The sequence below is a fragment of the Xenopus laevis genome, chromosome 2S (assembly GCF_017654675.1).
Source record: "Xenopus laevis strain J_2021 chromosome 2S, Xenopus_laevis_v10.1, whole genome shotgun sequence".
NCBI classification, from domain to species: Eukaryota; Metazoa; Chordata; class Amphibia; order Anura; family Pipidae; genus Xenopus; species Xenopus laevis.
The window spans coordinates 46,321,201-46,346,477 of NC_054374.1; the positions used below are offsets into that span (position 1 = coordinate 46,321,201).

The 25,277-nt window shown below is 42.7% G+C and overlaps 1 protein-coding gene across 1 annotated transcript; it reads left to right on the forward strand.

The window, feature by feature from the left end:
- Positions 1-15,102: 15,102 nt before the first annotated feature.
- Positions 15,103-17,056, forward strand: LOC121400767. Its single transcript, XM_041584719.1, has 3 exons — positions 15,103-16,089; positions 16,285-16,444; positions 16,519-17,056. Exons 1-3 carry the CDS (start codon positions 15,822-15,824, stop codon positions 17,054-17,056), a joined length of 966 nt encoding a protein of 321 aa, XP_041440653.1. The 5' UTR covers positions 15,103-15,821.
- The last annotated feature ends 8,221 nt before the right edge of the window (positions 17,057-25,277 follow it).

A 25,277-nucleotide genomic window follows, 5' to 3' on the forward strand; every position in this document is an offset into this window, starting at 1 on the left:
TATCAAACCATATCTGACTGGCCTACTAAATTGTTGTATGTATAGCTGTTTTAAGCATAATACATTTGAGAAATGCGCCCTCCTGGACCTATACAAGTAGAACATTTTTGCTGGCTTTTGCTGTCTAGAGTAATTGCTCTCACTGCAAACTGGCATACAATTTAACCCACAACATGGACACAAAACTTTTGGCCATTTGCAAATGCAATTGAGACATTCGGGGGGCCACATTGGCTGGCTATGAGAGTGTAGTTGCATACAGAAACAATGTCTAAAGCAGGGTGCTCCCTGCCACTGGTCTAAAGTATCTAATAAATGTAAAGTAGAGAATACCCTTGTACGCCTTAACCCTCTACACTATGCGTTGTGCTTCATTCACGTTAATAAAAAAAACAGACACAAGAGCTGTGTATATAGCATTTTGGCATATACATAAATTACCATCATTTTGTGCCCAGCACTGTACCTTCTAATAGTAAACAAGGGTTCTTTAATACCATGAAAAGTGATGGTTTGCACTGCAGGAGTAAACCACCATTTAGTTTGTACCCATCCCAGCTGTGAATACGTGTGGTTGTAGGTCTGGGTTACAAGGACATATAAGGACATCAAACACCTAAGTTACAGAACACCTTCAAATGAAAGGTTCAAAGCAGTCTTGTTCATACCATTGCTGCCTCTTCCATAGCAACATTTCAGCAATGTGCTCTGCACCATGCAGAGAGCCTGTATGTGTCATTGTCATTACGCAACCTCAATGTGGGCCTATCAGGAAAAGATCCACTCATTCGGCGACCTTGACAGCTTGGATATTTTAGTGTATGGCCAGGGCCATGGTAAATTACCCCTATTATGACATTTCTCTAATTAGCTGAGAAATAAAAAAAATATTTTTGTGGCAGTATCTTTTTTTCTATTTTAAATCCAAGGTAAGGATGTAACTAATCATTATCTCCAAGGAAGAAGGCCTTTGTAAATATTTTATTAACATCATTCTCAATCCTTGTCTCTTATAGAAAAGTATATACATTTTTATTTTTAAAAAGTTTCTTTGTTGCTTTTGCATTACAGGGTAAGCCAAAAACCGCCATGTATAACTATCTTCATTTTCCATAGCAAACATGAGAGATTCTGGTCTGCTTCCTCTATAGTTATGTCACTGGGGGAAAACATCTTGTACCAATAAAGAGATCCGACATTTCACAATGATGCGCAAGGGAGGGACATGGGGGGAAAAAACCTATGTGCATCCCCCACTGCCCCTTTTTTAACTAGTATGGTATAATGCAGGCTACCCTAGATTCAATTCACAATCCACATCTTTGCCCTGTTTAATTTATAATTTATATAGTGTCACCATATTTTCACAGTGCTTTACAGAGACATCACTCCGTGCCCAGTAGAGCTTACAATAAAAGGTTCCTATAACATTCACACACAGACTATAGTCAATTTAATAAGAAGGCAATTAACCTGCTTATACAATTTCTGAAGTGTGGGAGGAAACTGGAATAACCTGAGGTAACCCATGCAGGCACAGGCAAATATACAAACTCATTGCGGACAGTGGGCAAGTCAGAATCAATTTCAAGACCCCAGCAATGCAAAACTGAATTGCTACCCACTAAACCACAATGTTGCTACCATCCTCATGCCTGCCAGCCTGCCCTATAAGTACATGCACTGTATATTTTTTCGAAGGACATCATGAAATGAAATGCACTCATACTGCACTAATACTGTATATTAATTATGAACAGTATATAAAGAATTTCCAATGCAGGGTCATTTCTGTGCACTTACGTTTACATTTACCGATTTCAGATATCACAAAAGCAGAATATTTTATTTTCTTCCCTACTGAGCCTGAATGAAGCAAAGCCAATCTCAGTGTACTTGTTTGAATTAGAAGTAACTGGTCCATGAATGATATCTGAGGATGGGAATGCCTATGAATTGCCTGGAGTATAACAACCCCCTACTTAGACCCACAAAGGGAATCCATTTAGCTTCATTAACATAATATTAAATATAATCATTATGCAGGCTGGGCATTCCTTCTCTAATGAACCAGAAAATGGAGTTCACTGCAGGCTAAGCTCTTCTGATATCTGTCTGGTGATGGATTAATAGTGCTGCTTGGCCACATGACGGTATGGAAAGATTAACATGCATCTGCATTTCTGCAGTGTTTTACGTCTGTAGAAATTATGTATTATCATAGTTTACAAGGGAACTTTTGGTAGTAAAGAATGGAGACTAACACCAGATAAGTATACATAATGGGGGCGGGGAGGGTTGGAGGTTTAAGGGTTATCATAATTCAACAATGTTGGGGTAAAGAGGGTCTACCTGTATGTGGTCTCTCTTGTTTTTTAGAGACAGACAGAAACTCAAATCTCCCCACCTTTGCAGGGCTTAAATGCATACCTTTAATTGAATTCAACATTGCTTTGCTTACTAATGCATTTTAATGCAATCAGGAACACACAGTCAGTGGGGTTGGTTTTGGTTGTTTAGCACCTCATTTTTGGGCTTCTTAAAGGAGACATATAAATGAGGGGATATAAATGAGCTGGAGAGAGTGTAGAGACATGCAACTAAACTGCTTAGAGGGATGGAAGACTTAAATTATGAGGGTAGACTGTCAAGTTGGGGTTGTTTTCTCTGTAAAAAAAAGTGTTTGCGAGAGGACATGATTACACTTTACAAGTGCATTAGAGGACATTATAGACAAATAGCAGGGGACCTTTTTACCCATAAATAGGATCACTGTACCAGAGGCCACCCCTTCAAACTAGAAGAAAAGAACTTTCATTTGAAACTACGTAGGTGGTTCTTCACAGTGAGGACAGTGAGGTTGTGTAATGCACTGCCGGGTGATGTTGTGATGGCTGATTATGTTAATGCCTTTAAGAGTGGCTTGGATGATTTCTTGGACAGACATAATATCAAAGGCTGTTGTGATACTAAACTCTATAGTTAGTATAGGTATGGGTATATATCATTTATGTAAAAGTAGGGATGGGTGTGTGTATGGATGTTGGGTTTTCATTAGGAGGGGTTGAACTTGATGGACTTTATCTTTTTTCAACCCGATTTAACTATGTAACTAGTTACTGATTGGTTCTTATCCTACTGTGCAATGTCCTGAGTGTCACCAGTTCTCCTGTATAGCCTGCGAAAAGAGAGAAGAGGAAGTGGAACAGATGGGAGGGATTAGTTTTGCAAAAATATTCAATAAATCAGCATGAAACAATACTTTTTTCAGCACAATGCTGCTATATTTAAAAGAGTGTAATGAACTGGAAAAAGAGTGTATTGTTCTTCAAACAAAATGTCTCCTTTAAAAACTTGACACCATAGGAAGAAATCACCCTAATGCAACAGTGCCCCAAGGCTAATTGAGCTAAACTAATTGGCCATATACTTATCAATTATATAATATAAAAAAAAGTTTTGTAGTTTTATTGGTTCAAGTATCATGGCTTGGCATTCCTGACAGATATCTGGGATAGGGCATTTTTGAAAATGTAATCTTTTTATGAACCAACCATACCTGGCATTGTTGGTGCATTGGTAGATTAGGAAGTAAGAGAGGAGCCACAGGTCTCATAGCCCAGGTGATCAGAACAGTAGAAAGGCAGCCATGCTGTGTATGGCCCCTCATATTGTATCCATCCTTTCAGGGCAAATGGGTCCATGTATGGATGCCTTAAGTAGGCATTTGTTTAGATAACAGAGAAAAGATGGCTGAACACAACACAGACTAGTGTCCCTAGCCCTTATGATTTAATTAGTGGATATGGAAACACTTTGGTCTGGTTCAGTAACCCATAGAAACCATTCAGTAGTTAGTTTTAAACTGTAAGTGCCATTAGAATGATGAAAGAAAAATCCTATATATTGTATTTCCTAGTTTGACTTCACTGTGGCCCCAGTAACTAGTACTGATATAAAAAGTATTTGTGATTTTTTTATAAAATGTTTAAATGGTATTACAATATTTCTGCATTATTATAAATCTTTGCACATTGGATGTTAGCTTTTGGTCTTGCAATCAATCTGCTAGAAACAAACAGTATTTATACTGTCAGGTGTTTCATATAAATAAAAAGCGGATTTTTTTTAAAAAAACCTACTTAAGGAAAAAAATCAGTAGCAAAATACAGAAACCATGTGCATGTACAGGAACCAACTGCTCGAGCCCGGAGCTTAGAGCATTAATAAATCATGTATTTATACTAAATGATTGCATTGATCCCAGTCTGTTTTAGTATTTTATTATTTTTAAAGTACAGCACTTCATACACAAACAGTGCTATATACATTAGAATATACATACAAACATGAGCCCCTGTCATTAACAGCTGTTCTCACTAAAGGTAACCACTTGAAAATCCTTGTATACAGGCACCTCATTTGTATTCAGTGCTATACTGATTAAAAAATGCTAAAGGCTATACCAGCTATGTATGAGCTAGACATATCTCTTGGGTGGCTAATAGCAAATAAATAGCAGGTTATGCTTAGAATGCCCCCAAAGACATCACTTTGTTTAGAAATCCCTCAGGCCGCTTTTAAATACTTGTCTTTTGAAAAACGTATGTATTTATGTCTTTAGTATGCAGCTATAGGGCAATTCAGTATTATCAATAATGTTTTCCTGATCTGGGTTTGTGAAAAGAGCTAATACTTGCCCTAAAAAAATTATAAGGATGTTGCCATACAGTTCAGTGATTTTCCATCTTCTGTAGCAGTCTATCTGTATTTCTTTTGCACTGCAACCTACTGGTTCAAGTGAATTCCAAAATGAATTCTAAAATCCTAACTTTTAATCCCATTTTAATTACTGTGGTCATCCAAATGCTTGTGATCTATGGATCTTCTACATCTGTCTCCCATCCATTTAGGGATGTTCATTAGTAAGAATGCTTAGGGCTTGGGATAAATGTCTCAAAAGTGCTATAGCTGTCCTATCCTATGATTACCTTTGCTTAATTACCCATCTAGGCAGGTACCATTGGTTTTTGGTGTTGGCAATACAAAGGGTGTGTATCTGAGTGGAGGCACGCCTGCCACTTCAGCCTGCCTTATGAAGAGTATTTCATATACAGTAGCTCTATGTAAAGTGGTAATAGAAGCATAGGTGTGTTTTGGCTGCCATTGTTTAACACCTGACAGATTATGGATCTGAGGCTACCCCATTCTTTGTACTGAAAAGAGCCCTATTTCCAGATATCCAAGGCCATTCTAACTAATATATACAATGAATATTTTTTTCTGCTGCAAACACCACACTCATGAGACCAAGTCTTCTACTTCTAACAAGATGATTCTGGCACAAATAGGCAGTTATAAGGGTGTTGTTTACAGCAGAGACAATGTTGGGATATTGGACACAATTAACAAAATATGCATTTCAGAGAAATATACATGTATGGGATACCTTATCCAGATACCCCATATGCAGAAAGCTTGGAAATATATAAAGACCATTTCCCATATAGCCAATTTAAGCAAATAATTATATATTTTTTTAAATGCCTTTTTTCTTATTAATAGTAAAAAATTATTTTGTACTTGATTCTACCGATACTGCATGACTCGATATTGGTGGCAAACATTTCCTATTGGGTTTATGGAAGATCCCTTATCAAAAACCCCAGGCCCCAAGCAGGCTATGTAATAGATCCTATACCTGTAATATAACATTAAATCTATTTGTGAAAACATATTAGACAACTACAACTGTCTGTGTGCATGTTTATAGCTGTACCAGCTCAGCAGTTTATTAATTTACCTCATTGATTTTTTGTTGTGTTATTCAAAACCTTTTTGGTATTTTCCTTACAGAGTAAGAGCAAGTAATAAATAGGTTGAAGAACAGGATCAGCATCATTTTGAGCATTCATTTATGTAAATGGCCAGAGGTCCCAGTTTTTGACAGAGTAATGTGCCCATTGTAAGAGTCACCAGAGCCAAGATATTGGCTTGCTTGCCCAGGACCAGATAGAGATCCTGATTTTGGTGCATAAAGTAAAAACCTCGCTGTAAGAGCCCCCCATGAGCTTAACATTTCATAATTATTTTATGTATTGAGTTACAATTCTGATACAGTTTGGCTTTATTAACTAACCAGTGACTTTCGTAAGCTACATGAAGTGACTGATTAACATTCCCCAACCCACAAGTATCTAAAGAAAGCAGGTCCCTGCTGTTTGACAACTTATAAAAATAGAAACAGGGATATCTCATTCCTATCACTCACGATGAAGAGGGTCTATTGATCCCACAAAAGGTGTAGAACTGTATTTTAGCTTTTATTATCCTCCTGAGCTTCATCATCATATAATCTTTGGCTTCTATAGTATGCACCTGCACAGGACAATTTACAAGAATATAATCGTTGTGTTAATTTTGGTCATCTAACCTTTTTGCCACCGAAGGAAGCTGACCCTGTGCTTCCCTCCAGCCATGTTTATCTCTCCTGCAGGCTGCACTCAGCTGGGGGGCAGGAGGGCGGAATTTCTAGGCTAGAGAATGCAGATGTGCTCTCCTATAACAAAAAAAAACATGTTTAAAAAAAACACTTTCTTCGTACCGTGGCGCACAAGGAGTAACAGAAAGACTTGCAACTTTAAATGTCAAACATAGTAACATAGATGCTTGGCTGACAATACCATCATAACTGACTAATCATAACAGCTTGTGCTGTTTAGTCTCTAAGGTGCAACTCAAAATAAACTCAAGTTTCCCATTTGTCTGAAAACATGATATAATTTTAAAGCTAATGGCATATGCATCCCAATGCCCATGCCCGCCTATCACTATTTCTTATAGCACTGAATGTAAAGAGGTGTTTAATGCACACAGAGCAGTGGCAGGCAGACCTTGCTTATGTGTTTTAGAGGAGAAGCCTGGCTATCATTGCTATAGCACATGAGGTATTTTGTCCGCTGCTGCCATCTGGTACAAAACAGTGGGGACTATGGGGCAAATTCACTAAAAAGCAAATTTTCACCTGGGAAGGCTTTGCCAAACTTCGCGTCACTTTCAGACGTTAATTCGCAGTGCATACGCTAATTCATCAAAATGAGAAGTTATGTCTCGGCAGTTTCGCTAGCGTAAATTCGTCAGAGTGAGCATTTTAAAGCTAACTTTCGCTGACGTTCATATCTGCCTATCGAAACTTCGATAGTACACTTAGGGGCACATTTACTAAGGGTCAAATTTCGAAAGTGGTAAAACTTTGAAATTTGACCATCGAATCGTAGAAATTCGATAGTCTAAGTTTTTTTTTTTATGATTTTAGCCGTTTTCGATCGAATTCAAATCATTCGATTCGAACGATTTTCAAAATAAAAAATTTGACTTCTAAAAACTTAACCAAATACTGCCTATAGGTTCTTGGAGGTCCCCATAGGCTAACATAGCAATTCGGCAGGTTTAAGGTGGTGAAGTGTCGAAGTCGAAGTTTTTTAAAGAGACAGTACTTTGATTATCGAATGGTCGAATATTCAAAGTTTTTTCAATTCAAATCGAATTTTGTGCCCCTTACTCTTAAGTCATTTTGAATAGGACGGGTACATATAGGTCATATATATGTCTTTATTAGTGATGGTGCAAATGCTTGAAATGGCCATTTATTATTAAAAATATCCAAGAAAGCAAAATAAAGACAAAAAAGACCCTCTAATGTCCTAGACATGAGCCCACCCTAAAACAAATGTGGCATGCCCTTTAAATGGTTAAAAAAATATTAAAACAAAAATATTTAACAGTTACAACTTTTATACACAACCCCACTTTAAAGTATTTTCATTTCTATAACTTTTCTGAATACAGGATATGATGTCACTGACATACGATTGTGGAGGAGGTAGCTTCATCTTATCAGTTTGCCAGGTCTAAGCTGGCAAAGGAAACTCTGGCTAAAGGGGTAACGTAATGGGGAATTTTCACTTTAGTGAATTTGCAGAGTAATGATCTTTGCCTGTGCAAAAATTTCTCTTTCGATAGCACATTTTCGTCTACAACTGTTAGGGTAAGGGCACACAGTAAGATTCGAGGAGATTTAGTCGCCCAACGACTAATCACTTCTTCTTCTGGGTGACAATCTCCCCGATCAGCCTTCCCCCTCATGAGGCAACTTTGGGCGACTTCAGAAAATGAAGTGCCGCGAGAGCCAACCCACTGGCGATTTTGCATTATAGTGGGAAGGCAGGGGAAGGCAGTTCGGGGACATTGTCACCCAGAAGAAGAGGCGATTAGTCGCCGGGTGACTAAATCTACCCGAATCTTCCTGTGTGCCCTTACCCTAACAGTTGTAGACGAAAATGTGCTATCGAAAGAGAATATCTCTAACGAAATCTCCCCGTGTGCCCTTACCCTTAGTGAATTAGCAATGTCTCTGTGGGTGGTATTTCTGGCGAATTTTCACTAAGATGGTCACTTAGCTCTTTAGTAAATTTTCCCCTATGTGTCTTAACCCTAAAGCGAAGTAAAATTGCCGTTCTGCCAGCGCTATGCAATATTCTAGAAGCAGACTGAAAACATCAAGGGTTCTAAGGCTCATTTAAATATGCAGTACAAAGTGCACCATTTAAATGCAAATCGCCATGTTTGGATCTTCTTCTGTGTCATGAGCAGGTTTTATATGATATTATAGTCACAGGGAAGTTATAGACTGACACCATTATTTAGTTGTTATGCTCAGCAATGACTTGCATTAATAGAAACAATACCAGCTTATAAGAAGAGCACACCCTTCCAGCCAAACTGGAATATCTTATAGGAAATGTAACTGCACAGCGCTATTCAGATTATAACAGATTATTTTTGATCCTGTTTGATGCAATTATTGCCTATATTGATGCAATTCATGACCCATGCATCCGCCTACACTCGCTCATCTGACTCACAATTACCAGTGACAAATATCATTATTTGGAATGATCATGGCCACAGCTTTTATTAATTATAACAGTGCATAATATCAATACAAAATGTAAGCCTGAATAATTCATCCATAACATCCATTTATATAACATTACAACAATTCCATTAGATAACAACGGTAAGTAACCCAAACGTGTCTGCCTGAGCCCATTGTCAGTCTACCCCTTTCAAACCAAGCCAGGATATCCTCCAGCCGGCAAATCCCAAGCTCAGAGGATCCCTGCCGCATCTCCCGGGGCTTCCTATTGCGCCCACTTTAGTACTCCATCTGTCCCTCGTGGTCACCCACCTTAGGGTAACACCGTGTACACAATAATGTTAGGTGGGCCAAATTCTTTCACTTTCTGCACTACTAGGGGTACGATTTCCTCCCACTTAAGCCCCATTCTGCTGACCCACCGCAACTGAGTTTGTTGAAAACCCAATTGGCCGTCCGCCTGACAAAACGTAGCTCTGCCCAATGTATGAACAAATGTCCCAGCAGCCACGCCTTGCAAGGACGGGCACCTGAAAGAAATATAAGTCGCTACCAATTTTTTCCCCAAATACTCCCATTTTCATTTTTTTTTTATTGTTCAACTGTACTTGGTCTAACATAGGAGCGGAACCTGTTAGACTCCCAACTACCAATCCTTCTAATGACTGCTTCACCCAAGCCCCATCTGGCTGCTTCTGTGGCTGCCCCTATACTAAATGAATGACTCCCGTATTCCGCCACCGCCAATTTTAACCCTTCCAGTGTCCTCCTCAGTACCGCCACAAATTGAAATTTCGATAAGGCTGTACCATCCTGATGAATAAGGAAAGTACCTGCTCTGACCTAACCTTGCAATAGTCATTGAAACATTTTACTGGGCAGGCATCGAATCCCTCTACCCCATGGAGCTCCACCATAAAACCTTCTCCACTTTTGTCAGTCTTTGTCTCCTGTATCCTAATCATCACGCTCTGCTCTTCTCTCTTTATGTCTTCTCCCCAAACCCCCCTGTTTCTGCCCTGGGCTCAACAACTCGGATATTCTAAAGGCCCCAAAGAAAGCCCATGAAAAAGCCAGTCAAATGGTGAATGTGCAATGCAACCCATTTGACTATGTATTCCTTCCAGAATGTTCAAGGTGATGGGCCTCCTAATGTCTCTTGACCTCCTTCCCTTCTTGAGCCCCTTAATCCTTTGTGACATCCGGCCAAAACCGAAATTTAAACAAAAAGGCCAAGGCTGCTAACTTCCTTTCAATCACGCTGACGGATATGTTACTGTCAAAATCCTTTGACAGTTGCCACGCCAGGAGCCCCAGCCTGTTGTCACTGTTGTCCACCCCCCCATCTCTTGCTCTAATTGGGCCCAGTCATTACTTTATTGTAGCTGCTCCAGGTGCTTGGGGCTACGGACCGCCATACTAAATCCATCATACCTGATGCACCAGCTCCCATATCCGGTCTGGGCATCGCTCTCCGTCCTGGTCCACCTCGGGTGCCCCCGGAATCTGATCCACTGGAAGCGAGACAAAGCATCAGCAATTTCATTAATCTCACCTGGGATTTGCTTTCCCCTAAAATTTATATTGCATTGCAAGCACTGCAGCACCATGTGTCGCAGAAGAGCCAGCACTGGGCGAGAGGAGGAAGTCAAGTTATTGACCGCTGCCACAGCTGCACAACAACTGACCCCACAGTTTTACTGCCACCACAATTGGAAAAAGCTACAAAAAAGCCAAATTGCTAGTGAGTTTATTGGTTCCCATTCCTGCGGCCATTGCCCCGCGCACCATTTCCCTTGAAAATACACCCCAAAGCCAACTGATCCTGAAGCATCCAGGAATAGGGCAATCTCCGAGTTCTCGACTCTCTCCCCCAGCCAATAAACCTTCCCATTAAAGTCTCAGAGAAAAGAGCTCCAGACCGCTAAGTCCGCTGTGTGCCCCGCATTGAGCCTAATGAAGTGGTGCGGTTGTGTAACACCAGCTGTCACCAAGGCCAACCCTTTGGAAAAAAACCCTTCCCATGGGAATAATTCGGCAAGCAAAGTTCAGTTTTCCCAATAAGGATTGAAGCTGTTTTAGCGTTATCTTTTTTGCCCTTCTAGCATATCCTATTTCCTCCGCCAGCACTGACACTTTGTCCTCTGGTAACCTACACTCCTGCCAGGTCTGGACTGAGAATTAAAATAGGCCTTGGCATTTCAGGTACACAGAGGCACAATCAGCCCACATAGAGGCCCAAACAGCCCCCCACCAGGCCACTAAATACTACTTCTATGGGACCTTATAGCAGCCCCTCTGGCATTTGCCAGAACCCGCAGATTGCCAGTCCGGGCCTGACTCCCGCCGTATGGTGTTGATATCAATTCCCAGAAATTTCAAGCACGTTGTTGGCCCTTCCGTTTTTTCTTGCGCTAGGGGAACCCCAAACTGCGTTGCCACGTCCTGCAATGTCTGGAGGAGCACTGCGCATAAGTTGGACTGAGAAGGGCCCACACAAAGCAAGTCATCCAAGTAGTGAATGACTGACCCCACACCTGCCTTAGTGCGCACCACCCACTCCAAGAATGTACTGAAGGCTTCAAAGTATGCGCAGGAGATTGAACTCCCCATGGGAAAACTCCTGTCCACATAGTAATGTCCCTCAAATTGGCACCCCAACCTATGTAGAGACTCGGGATGCACTGGCAATAGCCGGAAAGCAGATTCCACATCTACCTTAGCCAACAATGCCCCTTTTCCTGCTTTCCTTGCCAGCTGCACTGCCTCATCAAAAGATGTATATGACACTCGTACCAACCCCTTATCAATTTCATCGTTGACTGAACTTCCCTTCAGGTAAGATAAGTGGTGTATAAGCCTAAACCTTCCCGTCTCCTTCTTGGGCACCAGCCCCAGTGGGGATGTCCTTAGGTTCGGTAATGGGGGTTCCTTAAAGGGGCCTGCCATGCGGCCCAAACCCACTTCCTTTTTTAATTTTTCCAAAACCAGAGCTACGTTCTCTCATGCTGGTTTCAAATTCTTGTTGGCCCCTCCCTTTTTTCGACCCCCCTGGGCTCTCAAAACCCTCAGAAACCCCCCCCCCCCAATTAGCAACTCTGCTTTTTCCCGGGCTGGGTATTTACTTAACCAGGGGAGCATCGCCTCTATTCTCACTGTTGTCCAGCCCTTTTCCAGTACCCCTCCTGAAATCGCTCCCCTCTCTTTTTCCTTTCTTGAAGCATCTGCTAAGCGGGTGGTTCCCTGCACACAGGGAACATTCATGCCGGAAACCACAGGATGCCCCCCATTTGCAGTGGCTGTAATTAAACAACCAACATGCTCATTTTTTGTGTGCTCCAGCTGGGCTGGAAGGTTGCCCGCTGGAGCTGCCTTGAAATGGCCCCGAGGTTCCCTGGGTACCATAGCCCTGATAACCCTTGTTATGCATTAACCTCATCCACCAACCAATGTCTCTGTGAACCCAATTTAAATCCTGCCTAATCGACATTCTCTGCCTGAATTGCCCGTCATACCGGAGCCAGACGAGACCCACGTACACACGATGCACTTCCCTTATGTTATCCAAGTAGCCGAACAATGCCGAACAATGTCCGGGGTGTTTCTCTTCCACTATACTGGCTAATATCGAGAACACCTGCAACCAGTTCCCGAATGTCCTAGGAATGAGCTTAAAATGCCTCCTTCCTATGCCCCTTGCGCTTTTCAAATTTGTCAATGTTAAACCTTTCCAGGGGGAGTAAGGTGAAAATGTCCATGTACTCTCATTTCCATATTTTTTCCTGCACCTGGTTTTAAGGGCGCCCCATAGGACCCTCAAAACAAATGTACGTGTGACCCTTCGATGCATCAGACATAGTTACTGGCTTGTCTCCTGTTTTCCCTTTACTCCCCTCAGCCCCTGTTGTCGTTGCCTCCGTCGCCCCCCTTGACCCTGTTGTGGTTGGGGAGTTATTCTTTCTCGAGCATGCCGCCTGGCCTCTTCCTTCCCATTGGCCTAACAGCTGGTGCAAGCCTGCCATGAAACCTGCAAAGGATTCCCCCGCTGCATGGGTATTGCTAGGATTAACAGTGTCAATGGTTGCCACGTGCCCTTGCCCTTTGTGCATACCTTGTCCTGTGGTATTGATGGTATCAGTCCGAGCTGTGCTGTCTGTGCCATTGTCCTGTGCCACCCGGGGCTGCTGCGCTCCTCCATCTCCTCTCCTGTTGACCTGTTGTGAAACAAGTGTGTGTGGGGGAGGAAACCTTGGCCTGCAGTGCTTTGAGCCACCACTGACCCTTCCCTACCCACAGCTGAACTGCTGGAACCTGCTGTCCCTGGGGCCCAGACTTGGCACCCTGCTACCAATCCTCTCGCTGGCCCAGCCTGTGGCAAATGCACTGGTGGAATCCCCTGTAAAGCTGTACTTGCCTGCCAGGCAGCCATCTGGGGGTTGCCATCCAGCCCCCCACCCTCCCTGCTCTGCCTTGTCCCGTGCCAGCTGTGCTGCCAAGTGCCTGGGCCCCACCATGTGTCCCAGTACTGGTGCCACCCTTCTCACTTCTTTCCTCCCTCCCATCTTGGTGCTGTCTGTGCGCCTCCTCCCGACTCTCTCTCATGCCGGCAGATCTCTCCTGTCCCTCATTACTTGCCTGTCTGCCGAGCCGTGCGGACGCCTCCCGCACCTCCTCAGTAAGTTGATGGGGCTGCCAGCTGACTCCTCAGCTGTTCCCCCAGGCTATTTTTTGGATAACCGGGTTCCCCCCCCCTCCATTTTCTAACATATGGAACATAAACTATACACTGGGCTCATGTGTAGGGCATTATAACAACTCTATTTAATTTATTAAGGTTCCCTGGACTTGTTTAATGTAATGTATTTGCTGCAACATATACGTCCATGTAAGTTTATCATTTCCCGCCGTATGCAAATCAGGCAATTTGCTGTGATTGCCAAAGTAACACTAGTGAAAAATCGCCAGCACTCGGCACCCTGGATGCAACTTTGCACTTTAGTGAATTAGCATTATCCTAGTGAATTTACGTCTGGCAAAGTGTTCCGATGGCAAATTTTCGCTGGTTAGGGAATTTGCCCCAATGGGTTAACACTAGCTTTTGGGGTGAAAGAAGGATCCCAAGAAATGAATAACAAAGGAAGCAATAACCAGGCATATTTATCATAGATGTAGAAAAACAGCTTTGCACAGTCCAAGTGCAATGGTTGGGTTTTCCATCTGACCCCTTTTCTTCTAGTATATTGTGAGCAATAGACAATAACAAATATTTCCCCCCCAGGTTCTCAGTACCAGTAACCCTTGCTGGAAGGTAGGGGGGGTTAAGAGAAGGAATAGCTTGATAACCTTGGGAAAAAATGAATAACCATGATATACATATTATTTTTTATTTTCTATATAAAGCTTCTTTTCAAAGACCCTTAGTATCAAAGCCACAACTTCACATAACAATGCATTCAGAGTGGTGACAGTATCTTTGTATGTTTCTGCATGATAGAAATACATTGTTTATTTAATGATTACTAGACTTTAATAGAATTTCTTCTTTTATACTTTCCCTTGTTAGAAGATCCCAGTGACAAAAATGTTTCTTTGTACCATACAAGCAAGTAAACGCCATAGAACTTAATGCGAATGTTACCAGCTCCTTCATTTCCATATACAATTAGCATGAAAAAGCCAGCATCCCGTGTACAAATGAGAGCCAGGGAAGTGGGGTTCCCAGCTGTGTGCCATAGATTTGAAGAGGACTAATCACAAACGGGCTATTCACAATGGTACATTGCTGAGTGTAATAAGTAACTAATGTTGCCTCAAAGGAAAGGGATTCATTATGCGTTACAAAGTGGTTTGATAAGGCTCTTGCACAACATTAAAATGGGAACTCTTCCCAAAATAACATTTTTGGCTGTGCTGAAAAACAATGCAATGTTTAATGAATTGTAGATTTATAGGGACTCTTTTTGTTTTTTCCTTATAAACATTTCTCCAGTAATGGGAACATAGACGTAACTACAGCAGACACTGCAGCTGTGAGGGGCCCAGGAAGCAAGGGGGCTTGGTCTGTGGGGTCTTCTGTATGAAGTTTCCTTTTCTTGCCTGTTCTGCCTCATAATTTTCACTGCCTTCCACCACAAAAAACAAGCGTCACAAGGCAGCCGACAGTGGGCTGACACAAAAACTCAGTGCCCGGGCCCTCCGAAGTTTTTTGTCACGGGGAGCCCAGTCCCTGGTAGATATGCCTCTGCATGAGAATCTTGCTCTCTGAGAACAAAAAGTAATCTGTATGGTCACACAAACTTATTCTCTGTAATAAAAAAACAGCACCTTGTATTTGAGCCAAAGTAAGATGGCCTGTTGTGCATAGGAACAGATTTAGGGCTCTTACACACGGGCGTTTTTGGCTGCGTTTGATGTGCGTTTGAGACGCAGGTCTGAGCGCATCTGAGCGCATTCGCTAATTGATTCTATTATTTTCTACCTGGTTGTACTCATGTGCGCTCAGAGTTGCGTTTTACTCCATTTGCGCTTCATTGCGTTTTTTGAGACGCAGCATGTTGCATTTCTTTGCGCTTGACGCGCGTTTAGAACACCGTATAAGTCTATGGAACCGCAAATAAGCGCCGAAACTTGCGTTTTGAAGCATTTGTTTCAACCTTTTTGATGCGTTTATTCGAGTGTAATCCGGAAGTACTAAAAACAGGAAGTGGCGCAGGAGTAAATGTAGAACCAGTTTCAACAAGGCTCGTTTTGGTTTGGAGCTTATTTGCTGCGCAGTGAGTTGTTGTTGCATTGTGTGCAGAGATTCAAGTGGCATTGTCGTGTTCTTCTGCCATCCTAGGGAATTTGGGTATGTTATAGCAAGATGCATGTATTGTGTGTTTGAATGTTGTGCCATTTGTGTTCTTTTATTTTGAGTGTTCATTTGTATTGTTTGTTTGACCAGGTAATTTTCTGCAAAGTGTATTTTGGACTATGTGCTAAAATGGGCCTTGAAGAATTAATACATGCAGTAGAAAAGCATCCAGAGGTCTACGACTCCAGCTTATCAAGCTATCATGATCGCTATAAACGCAAGCTAGCATGGCTAGATATATGTAAGGATGTATTTATGGATTGGGAGAGCTTGACTGAAACTCAGCAAAAATTAAAAGGTAATGATTATTTAACAAACAAATGCATACTTGTTTTTATTGTAAATGTACTGTATATGGTTTCTGTGCATGTTTTTATGCTATGTATGTATGTATGTATGTAAATGATTGTGCCTCTCTCTATGTGTTTGCATGTGTCAATGTCTGTGTGTGTATGTTGTGTGTGTTTGGGTGTAATGTTGTTTATTATTTCAGAAAAAGAAATTCAGACTCGTTGGCGGTCTATACGTGATCGATTCCGAAAAGATTTTCAAGCTTCAAACAGTACAAAAAGTGGATCGTCACCACAGAGTTTGAAAACTCATCCATATTTTAAGGAACTGATGTTTTTACAGAAGACAGTAGAAGTGAGAGAGTAAGTATTTTTTTGGCCTTTAATACATTTTGTTGACAACATCTTTATTACAAATATTGTCCATTGAACATTAGAACTTCAACTAACCTTGAGGAAAATTCTTCAGAGATGTGCGCTGTTGGTGGGTTAGATGAGGAAGAGGAAACTGAATACTCACTACCTTCCCCGTTAGATATTGAAAGGTCTGAACCAGAAAATTCTGCAAAGAAGGCAAATCCTCCAAAAAAAATTCTTTCATCTAAAAATGCTGGTTGTCGCAAAAAGAGTAAATCTGATTCTGCTGACGAATCATTTCAAGATGTGCTGAGTATTTTAAATAATTTACAGAACGAATTACATGAACATCAGAAAGCTAAAGCTATACAATGTGATGATGATGAAGCAACTTGCTTTGCTAAAAGCTTGATTGTTCACATTAGGCAGGTTCCTGAAAACAAGCTGTTACAGATGAAAGTTGCAGTCCTTAATTGTATAGATACTTTTATTAAGAGTTCTGTTAATCCAGAATATAGACCAAAAGAGTATTCTACACTTCCTCCAGTTGCAGGGCCTCAAATATACTCGAACACATATGATTACAGTGTACCATACCAGATGTGTACAGAACAATAGAGATGTCGCGAACTGTTCACCGGCGAACTTGTTCGCGCGAACATCGGGTGTTCGCGCTCGCCGGAAGTTCGCGAACGTCGCGCGACGTTCGCCATTTTGGGTTCGCCATTGTTGGCGCTTTTTTTTGCCCTCTCACCCCAGACCAGCAGGTACATGGCAGCCAATCAGGAAGCTCTCCCCTGGACCACTCCCCTTCCCTATAAAAACCGAAGCCCTGCAGCGTTTTTTCACTCTGCCTGTGTGTGCTGAAGAGATAGTGTAGGGAGAGAGCTGCTGCCTGTTAGTGATTTCAGGGACAGTTGAAAGTTTGCTGGCTAGTAATCGTTTTGATACTGCTCTGTTATTGGAGGGACAGAAGTCTGCAGGGGTTTGAGGGACATTTTAGCTTAGGTAGCTTTGCTGGCTAGTAATCTACCTTCTACTGCAGTGCTCTGTATGTAGCTGCAGTGGGCAGCTGTCCTGCTTCTGATCTCATCTGCTGACTGCTGCAATAACAGTAGTCCTTGTAAGGACTGCTTTTATTTATTTTTTTGTTGTTTTACTACTACTACTACTACTACTATAAGAGCCCAGTGCTATTAGTCTAGCAGTGTTGGGGAGTGGGACTGGTGTGCTAATCTGCTGCTCCTAGTAGTTCAGCAGCACCAACTTTAATTTTTTTTTTTAATATTCATTTTTTTTTTATTTTACTTTTTTTATTTTACTACCGCTGTAGTAGTGTATAAGTTGACCTTTTAGGCATTATTTGCCCTGTAGGCATTATTTGCACAGTGTTTTCTTCAACCCGCCATCTAGCTGTGTGACCTTGTTCACATTCTGTCTAAATATCCATAATATTACCGTCTCCAGAAAAAACACCGGAGTGACTTTTTTCAAGCAGCCATAATATATTTTACGTAATCCGTATCCACCGCTGTAGTAGTGTATACGTTGACCTTGTAGGCATTATTTGCACACTGTTTTCTTCAACCCGCCATCTAGCTGTGTGACCTTGTTCACATTCTGTCTAAATATCCATAATATTACCGTCTCCAGAAAAAACACCGGAGTGACTTTTTTCAAGCAGCCATAATATATTTTACGTAATCCGTATCCACCGCTGTAGTAGTGTATACGTTGACCTTGTAGGCATTATTTGCACACTGTTTCTTCAACCCGCCATCTAGCTGTGTGACCTTGTTCACATTCTGTCTAAATATCCATAATATTACCGTCTCCAGAAAAAACACCGGAGTGACTTTTTTCAAGCAGCCATAATATATTTTACGTAATCCGTATCCACCGCTGTAGTAGTGTATACGTTGACCTTGTAGGCATTATTTGCACAGTGTTTTCTTCAACCCGCCATCTAGCTGTGTGACCTTGTTCACATTCTGTCTAAATATCCATAATATTACCGTCTCCAGAAAAAACACCGGAGTGACTTTTTTCAAGCAGCCATAATATATTTTACGTAATCCGTATCCACCGCTGTAGTAGTGTATACATTGACCTTGTAGGCATTATTTGCACAGTGTTTTCTTCAACCCGCCATCTAGCTGTGTGACCTTGTTCACATTCTGTCTAAATATCCATAATATTACCGTCTCCAGAAAAAACACCGGAGTGACTTTTTTCAAGCAGCCATAATATATTTTACGTAATCCGTATCCACCGCTGTAGTAGTGTATACGTTGACCTTGTAGGCATTATTTGCACAGTGTTTTCTTCAACCCGCCATCTAGCTGTGTGACCTTGTTCACATTCTGTCTAAATATCCATAATATTACCGTCTCCAGAAAAAACACCGGAGTGACTTTTTTCAAGCAGCCATAATATATTTTACGTAATCCGTATCCACCGCTGTAGTAGTGTATACGTTGACCTTGTAGGCATTATTTGCACAGTGTTTTCTTCAACCCGCCATCTAGCTGTGTGACCTTGTTCACATTCTGTCTAAATATCCATAATATTACCGTCTCCAGAAAAAACACCGGAGTGACTTTTTTCAAGCAGCCATAATATATTTTACGTAATCCGTATCCACCGCTGTAGTAGTGTATACGTTGACCTTGTAGGCATTATTTGCACAGTGTTTTCTTCAACCCGCCATCTAGCTGTGTGACCTTGTTCACATTCTGTCTAAATATCCATAATATTACCGTCTCCAGAAAAAACACGCGGAGTGACTTTTTTCAAGCAGCCATAATATATTTTACGTAATCCGTATCCACCGCTGTAGTAGTGTATACGTTGACCTTGTAGGCATTATTTGCACAGTGTTTTCTTCAACCCGCCATCTAGCTGTGTGACCTTGTTCACATTCTGTCTAAATATCCATAATATTACCGTCTCCAGAAAAAACACCGGAGTGACTTTTTTCAAGCAGCCATAATATATTTTACGTAATCCGTATCCACCGCTGTAGTAGTGTATACGTTGACCTTGTAGGCATTATTTGCACACTGTTTTCTTCAACCCGCCATCTAGCTGTGTGACCTTGTTCACATTCTGTCTAAATATCCATAATATTACCGTCTCCAGAAAAAACACCGGAGTGACTTTTTTCAAGCAGCCATAATATATTTACGTAATCCGTATCCACCGCTGTAGTAGTGTATACGTTGACCTTGTAGGCATTATTTGCACACTGTTTTCTTCAACCTGCCATCTAGCTGTGTGACCTTGTTCACATTCTGTCTAAATATCCATAATATTACCGTCTCCAGAAAAAACACCGGAGTGACTTTTTTCAAGCAGCCATAATATATTTTACGTAATCCGTATCCACCGCTGTAGTAGTGTATACGTTGACCTTGTAGGCATTATTTGCACACTGTTTTCTTCAACCCGCCATCTAGCTGTGTGTATTATCGTTTCCAGAAAAACCAACTGAGTTTTTGTTGTTGTTGTTGTTTTTTAAAAAATAATGCCAGGCAAAGGCAGGCCGCCACGCAGAGGCCGTGCTAGGGGCCGTGCTGCTATGCAATCCTGTGGCCCTAGCAAATTGCCCAGTTTTAAAAAGCCAATGACCCTGAACTCCCAAAATGCTGAAGAGGTAGTTGACTGGCTTACACAGCACACCCCATCCTCTACCGTTTCTAACTTTACCACAACATCCTCCTCATCCTCCACTGCTATGGCCACCCCACGTAACACTTCCTCCACCACCGGTGCCCCTTCTTCACTGGGGTCAGAGGAGTTATTTTCCCATGAGTTTCTTGAACTGAGTAATGCGCAACCATTATTGCCAGAAGAAGATGAAGGAGATGAGGACCTTACACCAGATTTAATTCTGGCAGAGAACACGACAGAGATGGACATAATGAGTGATGAGGAGGAGGTCCCCGCTGCTGCTTCCTTCTGTGATGTGTCAGAAGAAATTGATGCATCTGAGGAGAATGATGATGAGGAGATTGATGTTTTGTGGGTGCCTAGTAGAAGAGAGCAAGAGGAGGGTAGTTCAGATGGAGAGACGGAGAGTCAGAGAGGCAGTAGGAGAATAAGACTTAGAAGAAGCAGGGAGGACAGCCCGCAGGGATCAGTAGGGCAACAACATGTATCGGCACCTGTGTTCAGCCGGCCAACGCACCCGCCATTGCCGCCAATGCCGCCAACTTCTACTGTTACCGCCAGATCGCACACTTCCAAAAAGTCAGCAGTGTGGGATTTTTTTAATGTGTGTGCCTCTGACAAAAGCATTGTAATTTGCAATGAGTGCAGTCAGAAACTGAGCCTTGGTAAGCCCAACAGCCACATAGGTACAACTTCTATGCGAAGGCACATGAGCGGCAAGCACAAAGCACTTTGGGAGCAACACCTCAAAGGCAACAGGCAAACTAAAAGCCACACTCCTTCTGGTCCAGCATCTTACTGCTCTACCTCTGCTCTCCTTGACCCGTCTGAACCACCCTCCACTCCGCCTTCCACCTTGACCACCTGTTCCCATTCCCAGTCATCTGCCACCAGCCAAGTTTCTGTGAAGGCCATGTTTGAGCGTAAGAAGCCAATGTCTGACTGTCACCCCCTTGCCCGGCGTCTGACAGCTGGCTTGTCTGCACTCTTAGCCCGCCAGCTTTTACCATACCAGCTGGTGGACTCTGAGGCCTTCCGCAAATTTGTAGCAATTGGGACACCGCAGTGGAAGGTACCCAGCCGCAATTTTTTTTCTAAAAAGGGAATACCACACCTGTACCAACATGTGCAGAGCCAAGTTACCGCATCTCTGTCACTTAGTGTTGGGCCAAAGGTCCATATGACTACTGACGCATGGTCCTCCAAGCATGGTCAGGGCAGGTATGTCACCTACACTGCCCACTGGGTGAACTTGGTAATGGCTGGGAAGCAGGGAATGGGTAGCTCAACAACAACAGTGGAGTTGGTGTCACCGCCACGGATTGCACGCGGTTCTGCCACCACCTCTACTCCTCCATCGCTCTCTACCTCGTCTTCTTCTTCTTCTTACTCTGCTGCTGGGTCCTCCTTCTCCTCCTCCACACCTGTGCACCCCCAGCTCCCCCTAGGCTATTCGACGTGCCAGGTACGCCGTTGTCACGCTGTCTTGGGGATGACGTGCCTGGAAAGCAAAAACCATACCGGATCTGTACTCCTGTCATCTCTGCAGTCACAGGCCGATCGGTGGCTGACCCCACACCAACTGCAGATCGGAAAAGTGGTGTGTGACAATGGAAGCAATCTGTTGGCAGCGTTGAGACTAGGCAATTTAACACATGTGCCCTGCATGGCACATGTGTTAAATTTAATAGTCCAACGTTTTGTCTCCAAGTACCCAGGATTCCAGGACGTTCTCACCCAGTCCAGAAAGGTGTCGGCCCATTTCAGACGTTCCTACACAGCCATGGCACGCCTTGCTGACATTCAGCAGCGCTACAACATGCCAGTCAGGCGTTTGATTTCTGACAGCCAGACTCGCTGGAATTCAACGCTCCTTATGTTGGAACGTCTGCTGCAACAACAAAGGGCCGTCAACGAGTACCTTTTTGAACTGGGTGGTAGGACTGGATCTGCACAGCTGGGGATTTTTTTCCCCGTTACTGGGTGCTTATGCGCGATGCCTGCAGGCTCATGCGACCTTTTGAAGAGGTGACAAATATGGTCAGTCGCACCGAAGGCACCATCAGCGACCTAATACCCTTCGCTTTATTCCTGGAGCGTGCCGTGCGACGAGTGACAGATGAGGCTGTAGACCAGCGTGACGAGGAGCTGGAAGCGCACGATTTCTGGTCGGAATCACCAGAACGAACCCAGGCACCTGCTGCAACGCAGGGAGAGGTGCCAGAAGTGGAGTCAGAGGAGGAAGGTGGCTTTGTGGAGGAGGAGGAGGAGGACCAACAGGAGCAGGCTTCCCAGGGGGCTAGTGGTGACCTTTTGGGGACCCCTGGTCTTGTACGTGGCTGGGGGGAGGAGACCGTGGATGATGCAGTCCTTGATAATGAGGAAGCGGAGATGGATAGCTCTGCATCCAACCTTGTGAGAATGGGGTCTTTCATGCTGTCATGCCTGTTGAAGGACCCCCGTATCAAGAGGCTTAAGGAGAAGGACCTGTACTGGGTCGCAACGCTACTAGACCCTCGGTACAAGCATAAAGTGTCAGAAATGTTACCAACATACCACAAGTCCGAAAAGATGCGGCATTTACAAACCAGCCTGCAAAACATGTTGTACAATGCTTTTAAGGGTGATGTCACTTCAGGAACTCATCAACATTCCAGGGGCAGAGGTGCCAGTAATCCTGCCACGAGCACACCTGCAAGGACAAAGCCCTTTGGCCAGTCTGTAACGTCAGACATGCAAATGTTTTTCTGTCCAAGGCAGCGCCACAACCCTTCTGGATCCACCCTCAAAGAACGCCTCGACCGGCAGGTAGCGGACTACCTGGCATTAACTGCAGATATCGACACTCTGAGGAGCGATGAACCCCTGGACTACTGGGTGCGCAGGCTTGATCTGTGGCCAGAGCTGTCACAATTTGCCATGAACCTCTTGTCTTGCCCAGCCTCAAGTGTGCTCTCAGAAAGGACCTTCAGTGCAGCAGGAGGGATTGTAACTGAGAAGAGAACTCACCTAGGTCACAAAAGTGTCGATTACCTGACCTTTATTAAAATGAATGAGGGGTGGATCTCGGAGGGTTACTGCACGCCGGAAGACTTGTTCTGACTTCTATGCAGCTGTCCTTCTCTTCAAGCCTCATGACTCCACACACAGCTGTCCTTTAGCGTCCTCCTCCTCCCTCCGCCACCGTTACAAACTAGGGTGCAAACCCTACTGGTTTAATTTTTTCTGGCCTCTGTGCTTCAGTGGCTGCAACCAAAAAAACTGGGCAAACAATGTCTACAAGGTCAACGTATGGCAAAAAATGACTATTTTCAGCATTTATATGGCATATTTTTTCTGGCAACTGTGCTTCAGTGGCTGCGTCCAAAAAAATGCATATTTTCTGCATTTATATGGCATAATTTTTCTGGCCTCTGTGCTTCAGTGGCTGCAACCAAAAAAATGCATATTTTCAGCATTTATATGGCATAATTTTTCTGGCCTCTGTGCTTCAGTGGCTGCAACCAAAAAAATTTATATTTTCAGCATTTATATGGCATAATTTTTCTGGCCTCTGTGCTTCAGTGGCTGCAACCAAAAAAATGCATATTTTCAGCATTTATATGGCATAATTTTTCTGGCCTCTGTGCTTCAGTGGCTGCAACTAAAAAAATGCATATTTTCAGCATTTATATGGCATAATTTTTCTGGCAACTGTGCTTCAGTGGCTGCGACCAAAAAAATGACTATTTTCAGCATTTATATGGCATATTTTTTCTGGCAACTGTGCTTCAGTGGCTGCAACCAAAAAAACTGGGCAAACAATGTCTACAAGGTCAACGTATGGCGAAAAATGACTATTTTCAGCATTTATATGGCATATTTTTTCTGGCAACTGTGCTTCAGTGGCTGCGTCCAAAAAAACTGGGCAAACAATGCCTACAAGGTCAACGTATGGCAGTTGTTTAAAGAGAACAGTAGATTACTAGCCAGCAAAGCTACCTAAGCTAAAATGTCCCTCAAATCCCTGCAGACTTCTGTCCCTCCAATACAGAGCAGTATCAAGCAGATTACTACCCAGCAAACTTACTATCATCTGTCCCTGAAATCACTAACAGCTCTCCCCCTACACTATCTCTTCCAAGCACACACAGGCAGATTTTTCAGATACATTTTTGCCCTTGATCCCCCTCTGGCATGCCACTGTCCAGGTCGTTGCACCCTTTAAACAACTTTAAAATCATTTTTCTGGCCAGAAATTTTTTTTTTAGATGTTAAAGTTCGCCTTCCCATTGAAGTCTATGGGGTTCGCGAACCGTTCGCGAACCGCTCGCGTTTTTGCGCAAGTTCGCGAATATGTTCGCGAACTTTTTTTCCGACGTTCGCTACATCCCTACAGAACAACCTTCATTTTCCAAGTTTCATAGTGTGATAATGCCAAACTATACTAAAAACACATTGCAAACAAACATTCAGTCATCAACCTATCCAACTTACCATCCTCAAGTAAATGTTTTGCAAAACTCTAACCCTCATCCTTACACACAACAGTTAACCAACAGGCAGTATCAAGCACAAACCTCTCACCATTCCTTTGAAAACAACACACAGCCACCACTCCTGAAGCACAATATACCAATGCATGTCATTCCACTGCAATCACAAGTAGATAAATTGCAAACAAACCCACCGAATTTGTCAGTGCAGCATCAGGCAACTTCCTTTACAAAACAACCTCATTCAGGACATATTAATGCAAACCCTTTAAATGAGAATCAAACAACAGAGTCATTCCTAAATGTTAACACAAACACTGCTAATTTAAGCAGACCACCATCTGCAGAGAATGTTTCTTCTTGTCAGGAGACAGACTATAATGCTAATTCGGTGTGTAAGAAATATTCATTTCTGCGTGATCTTGGAGTTGATGTTGTTGAGTAATACATATAATTTGTAAATGTGAACTGTAATGTTTAGATTTATGTGCAATATTGAAAGTTTTTGGTTCAAGACATTCACATATACTACTCTTCAATGTTTTTGGAAGAAAGTGTGTAAATTTCAACAATACTTTATATGATACATTCTTTTAAATGTGTTATATTTTTGATTTCAACAATGGCATAAGTAGCATTATGATATCCAAATCTTCCAGGATACAAAGCACTGCTCGCAGACCCTACCCTTG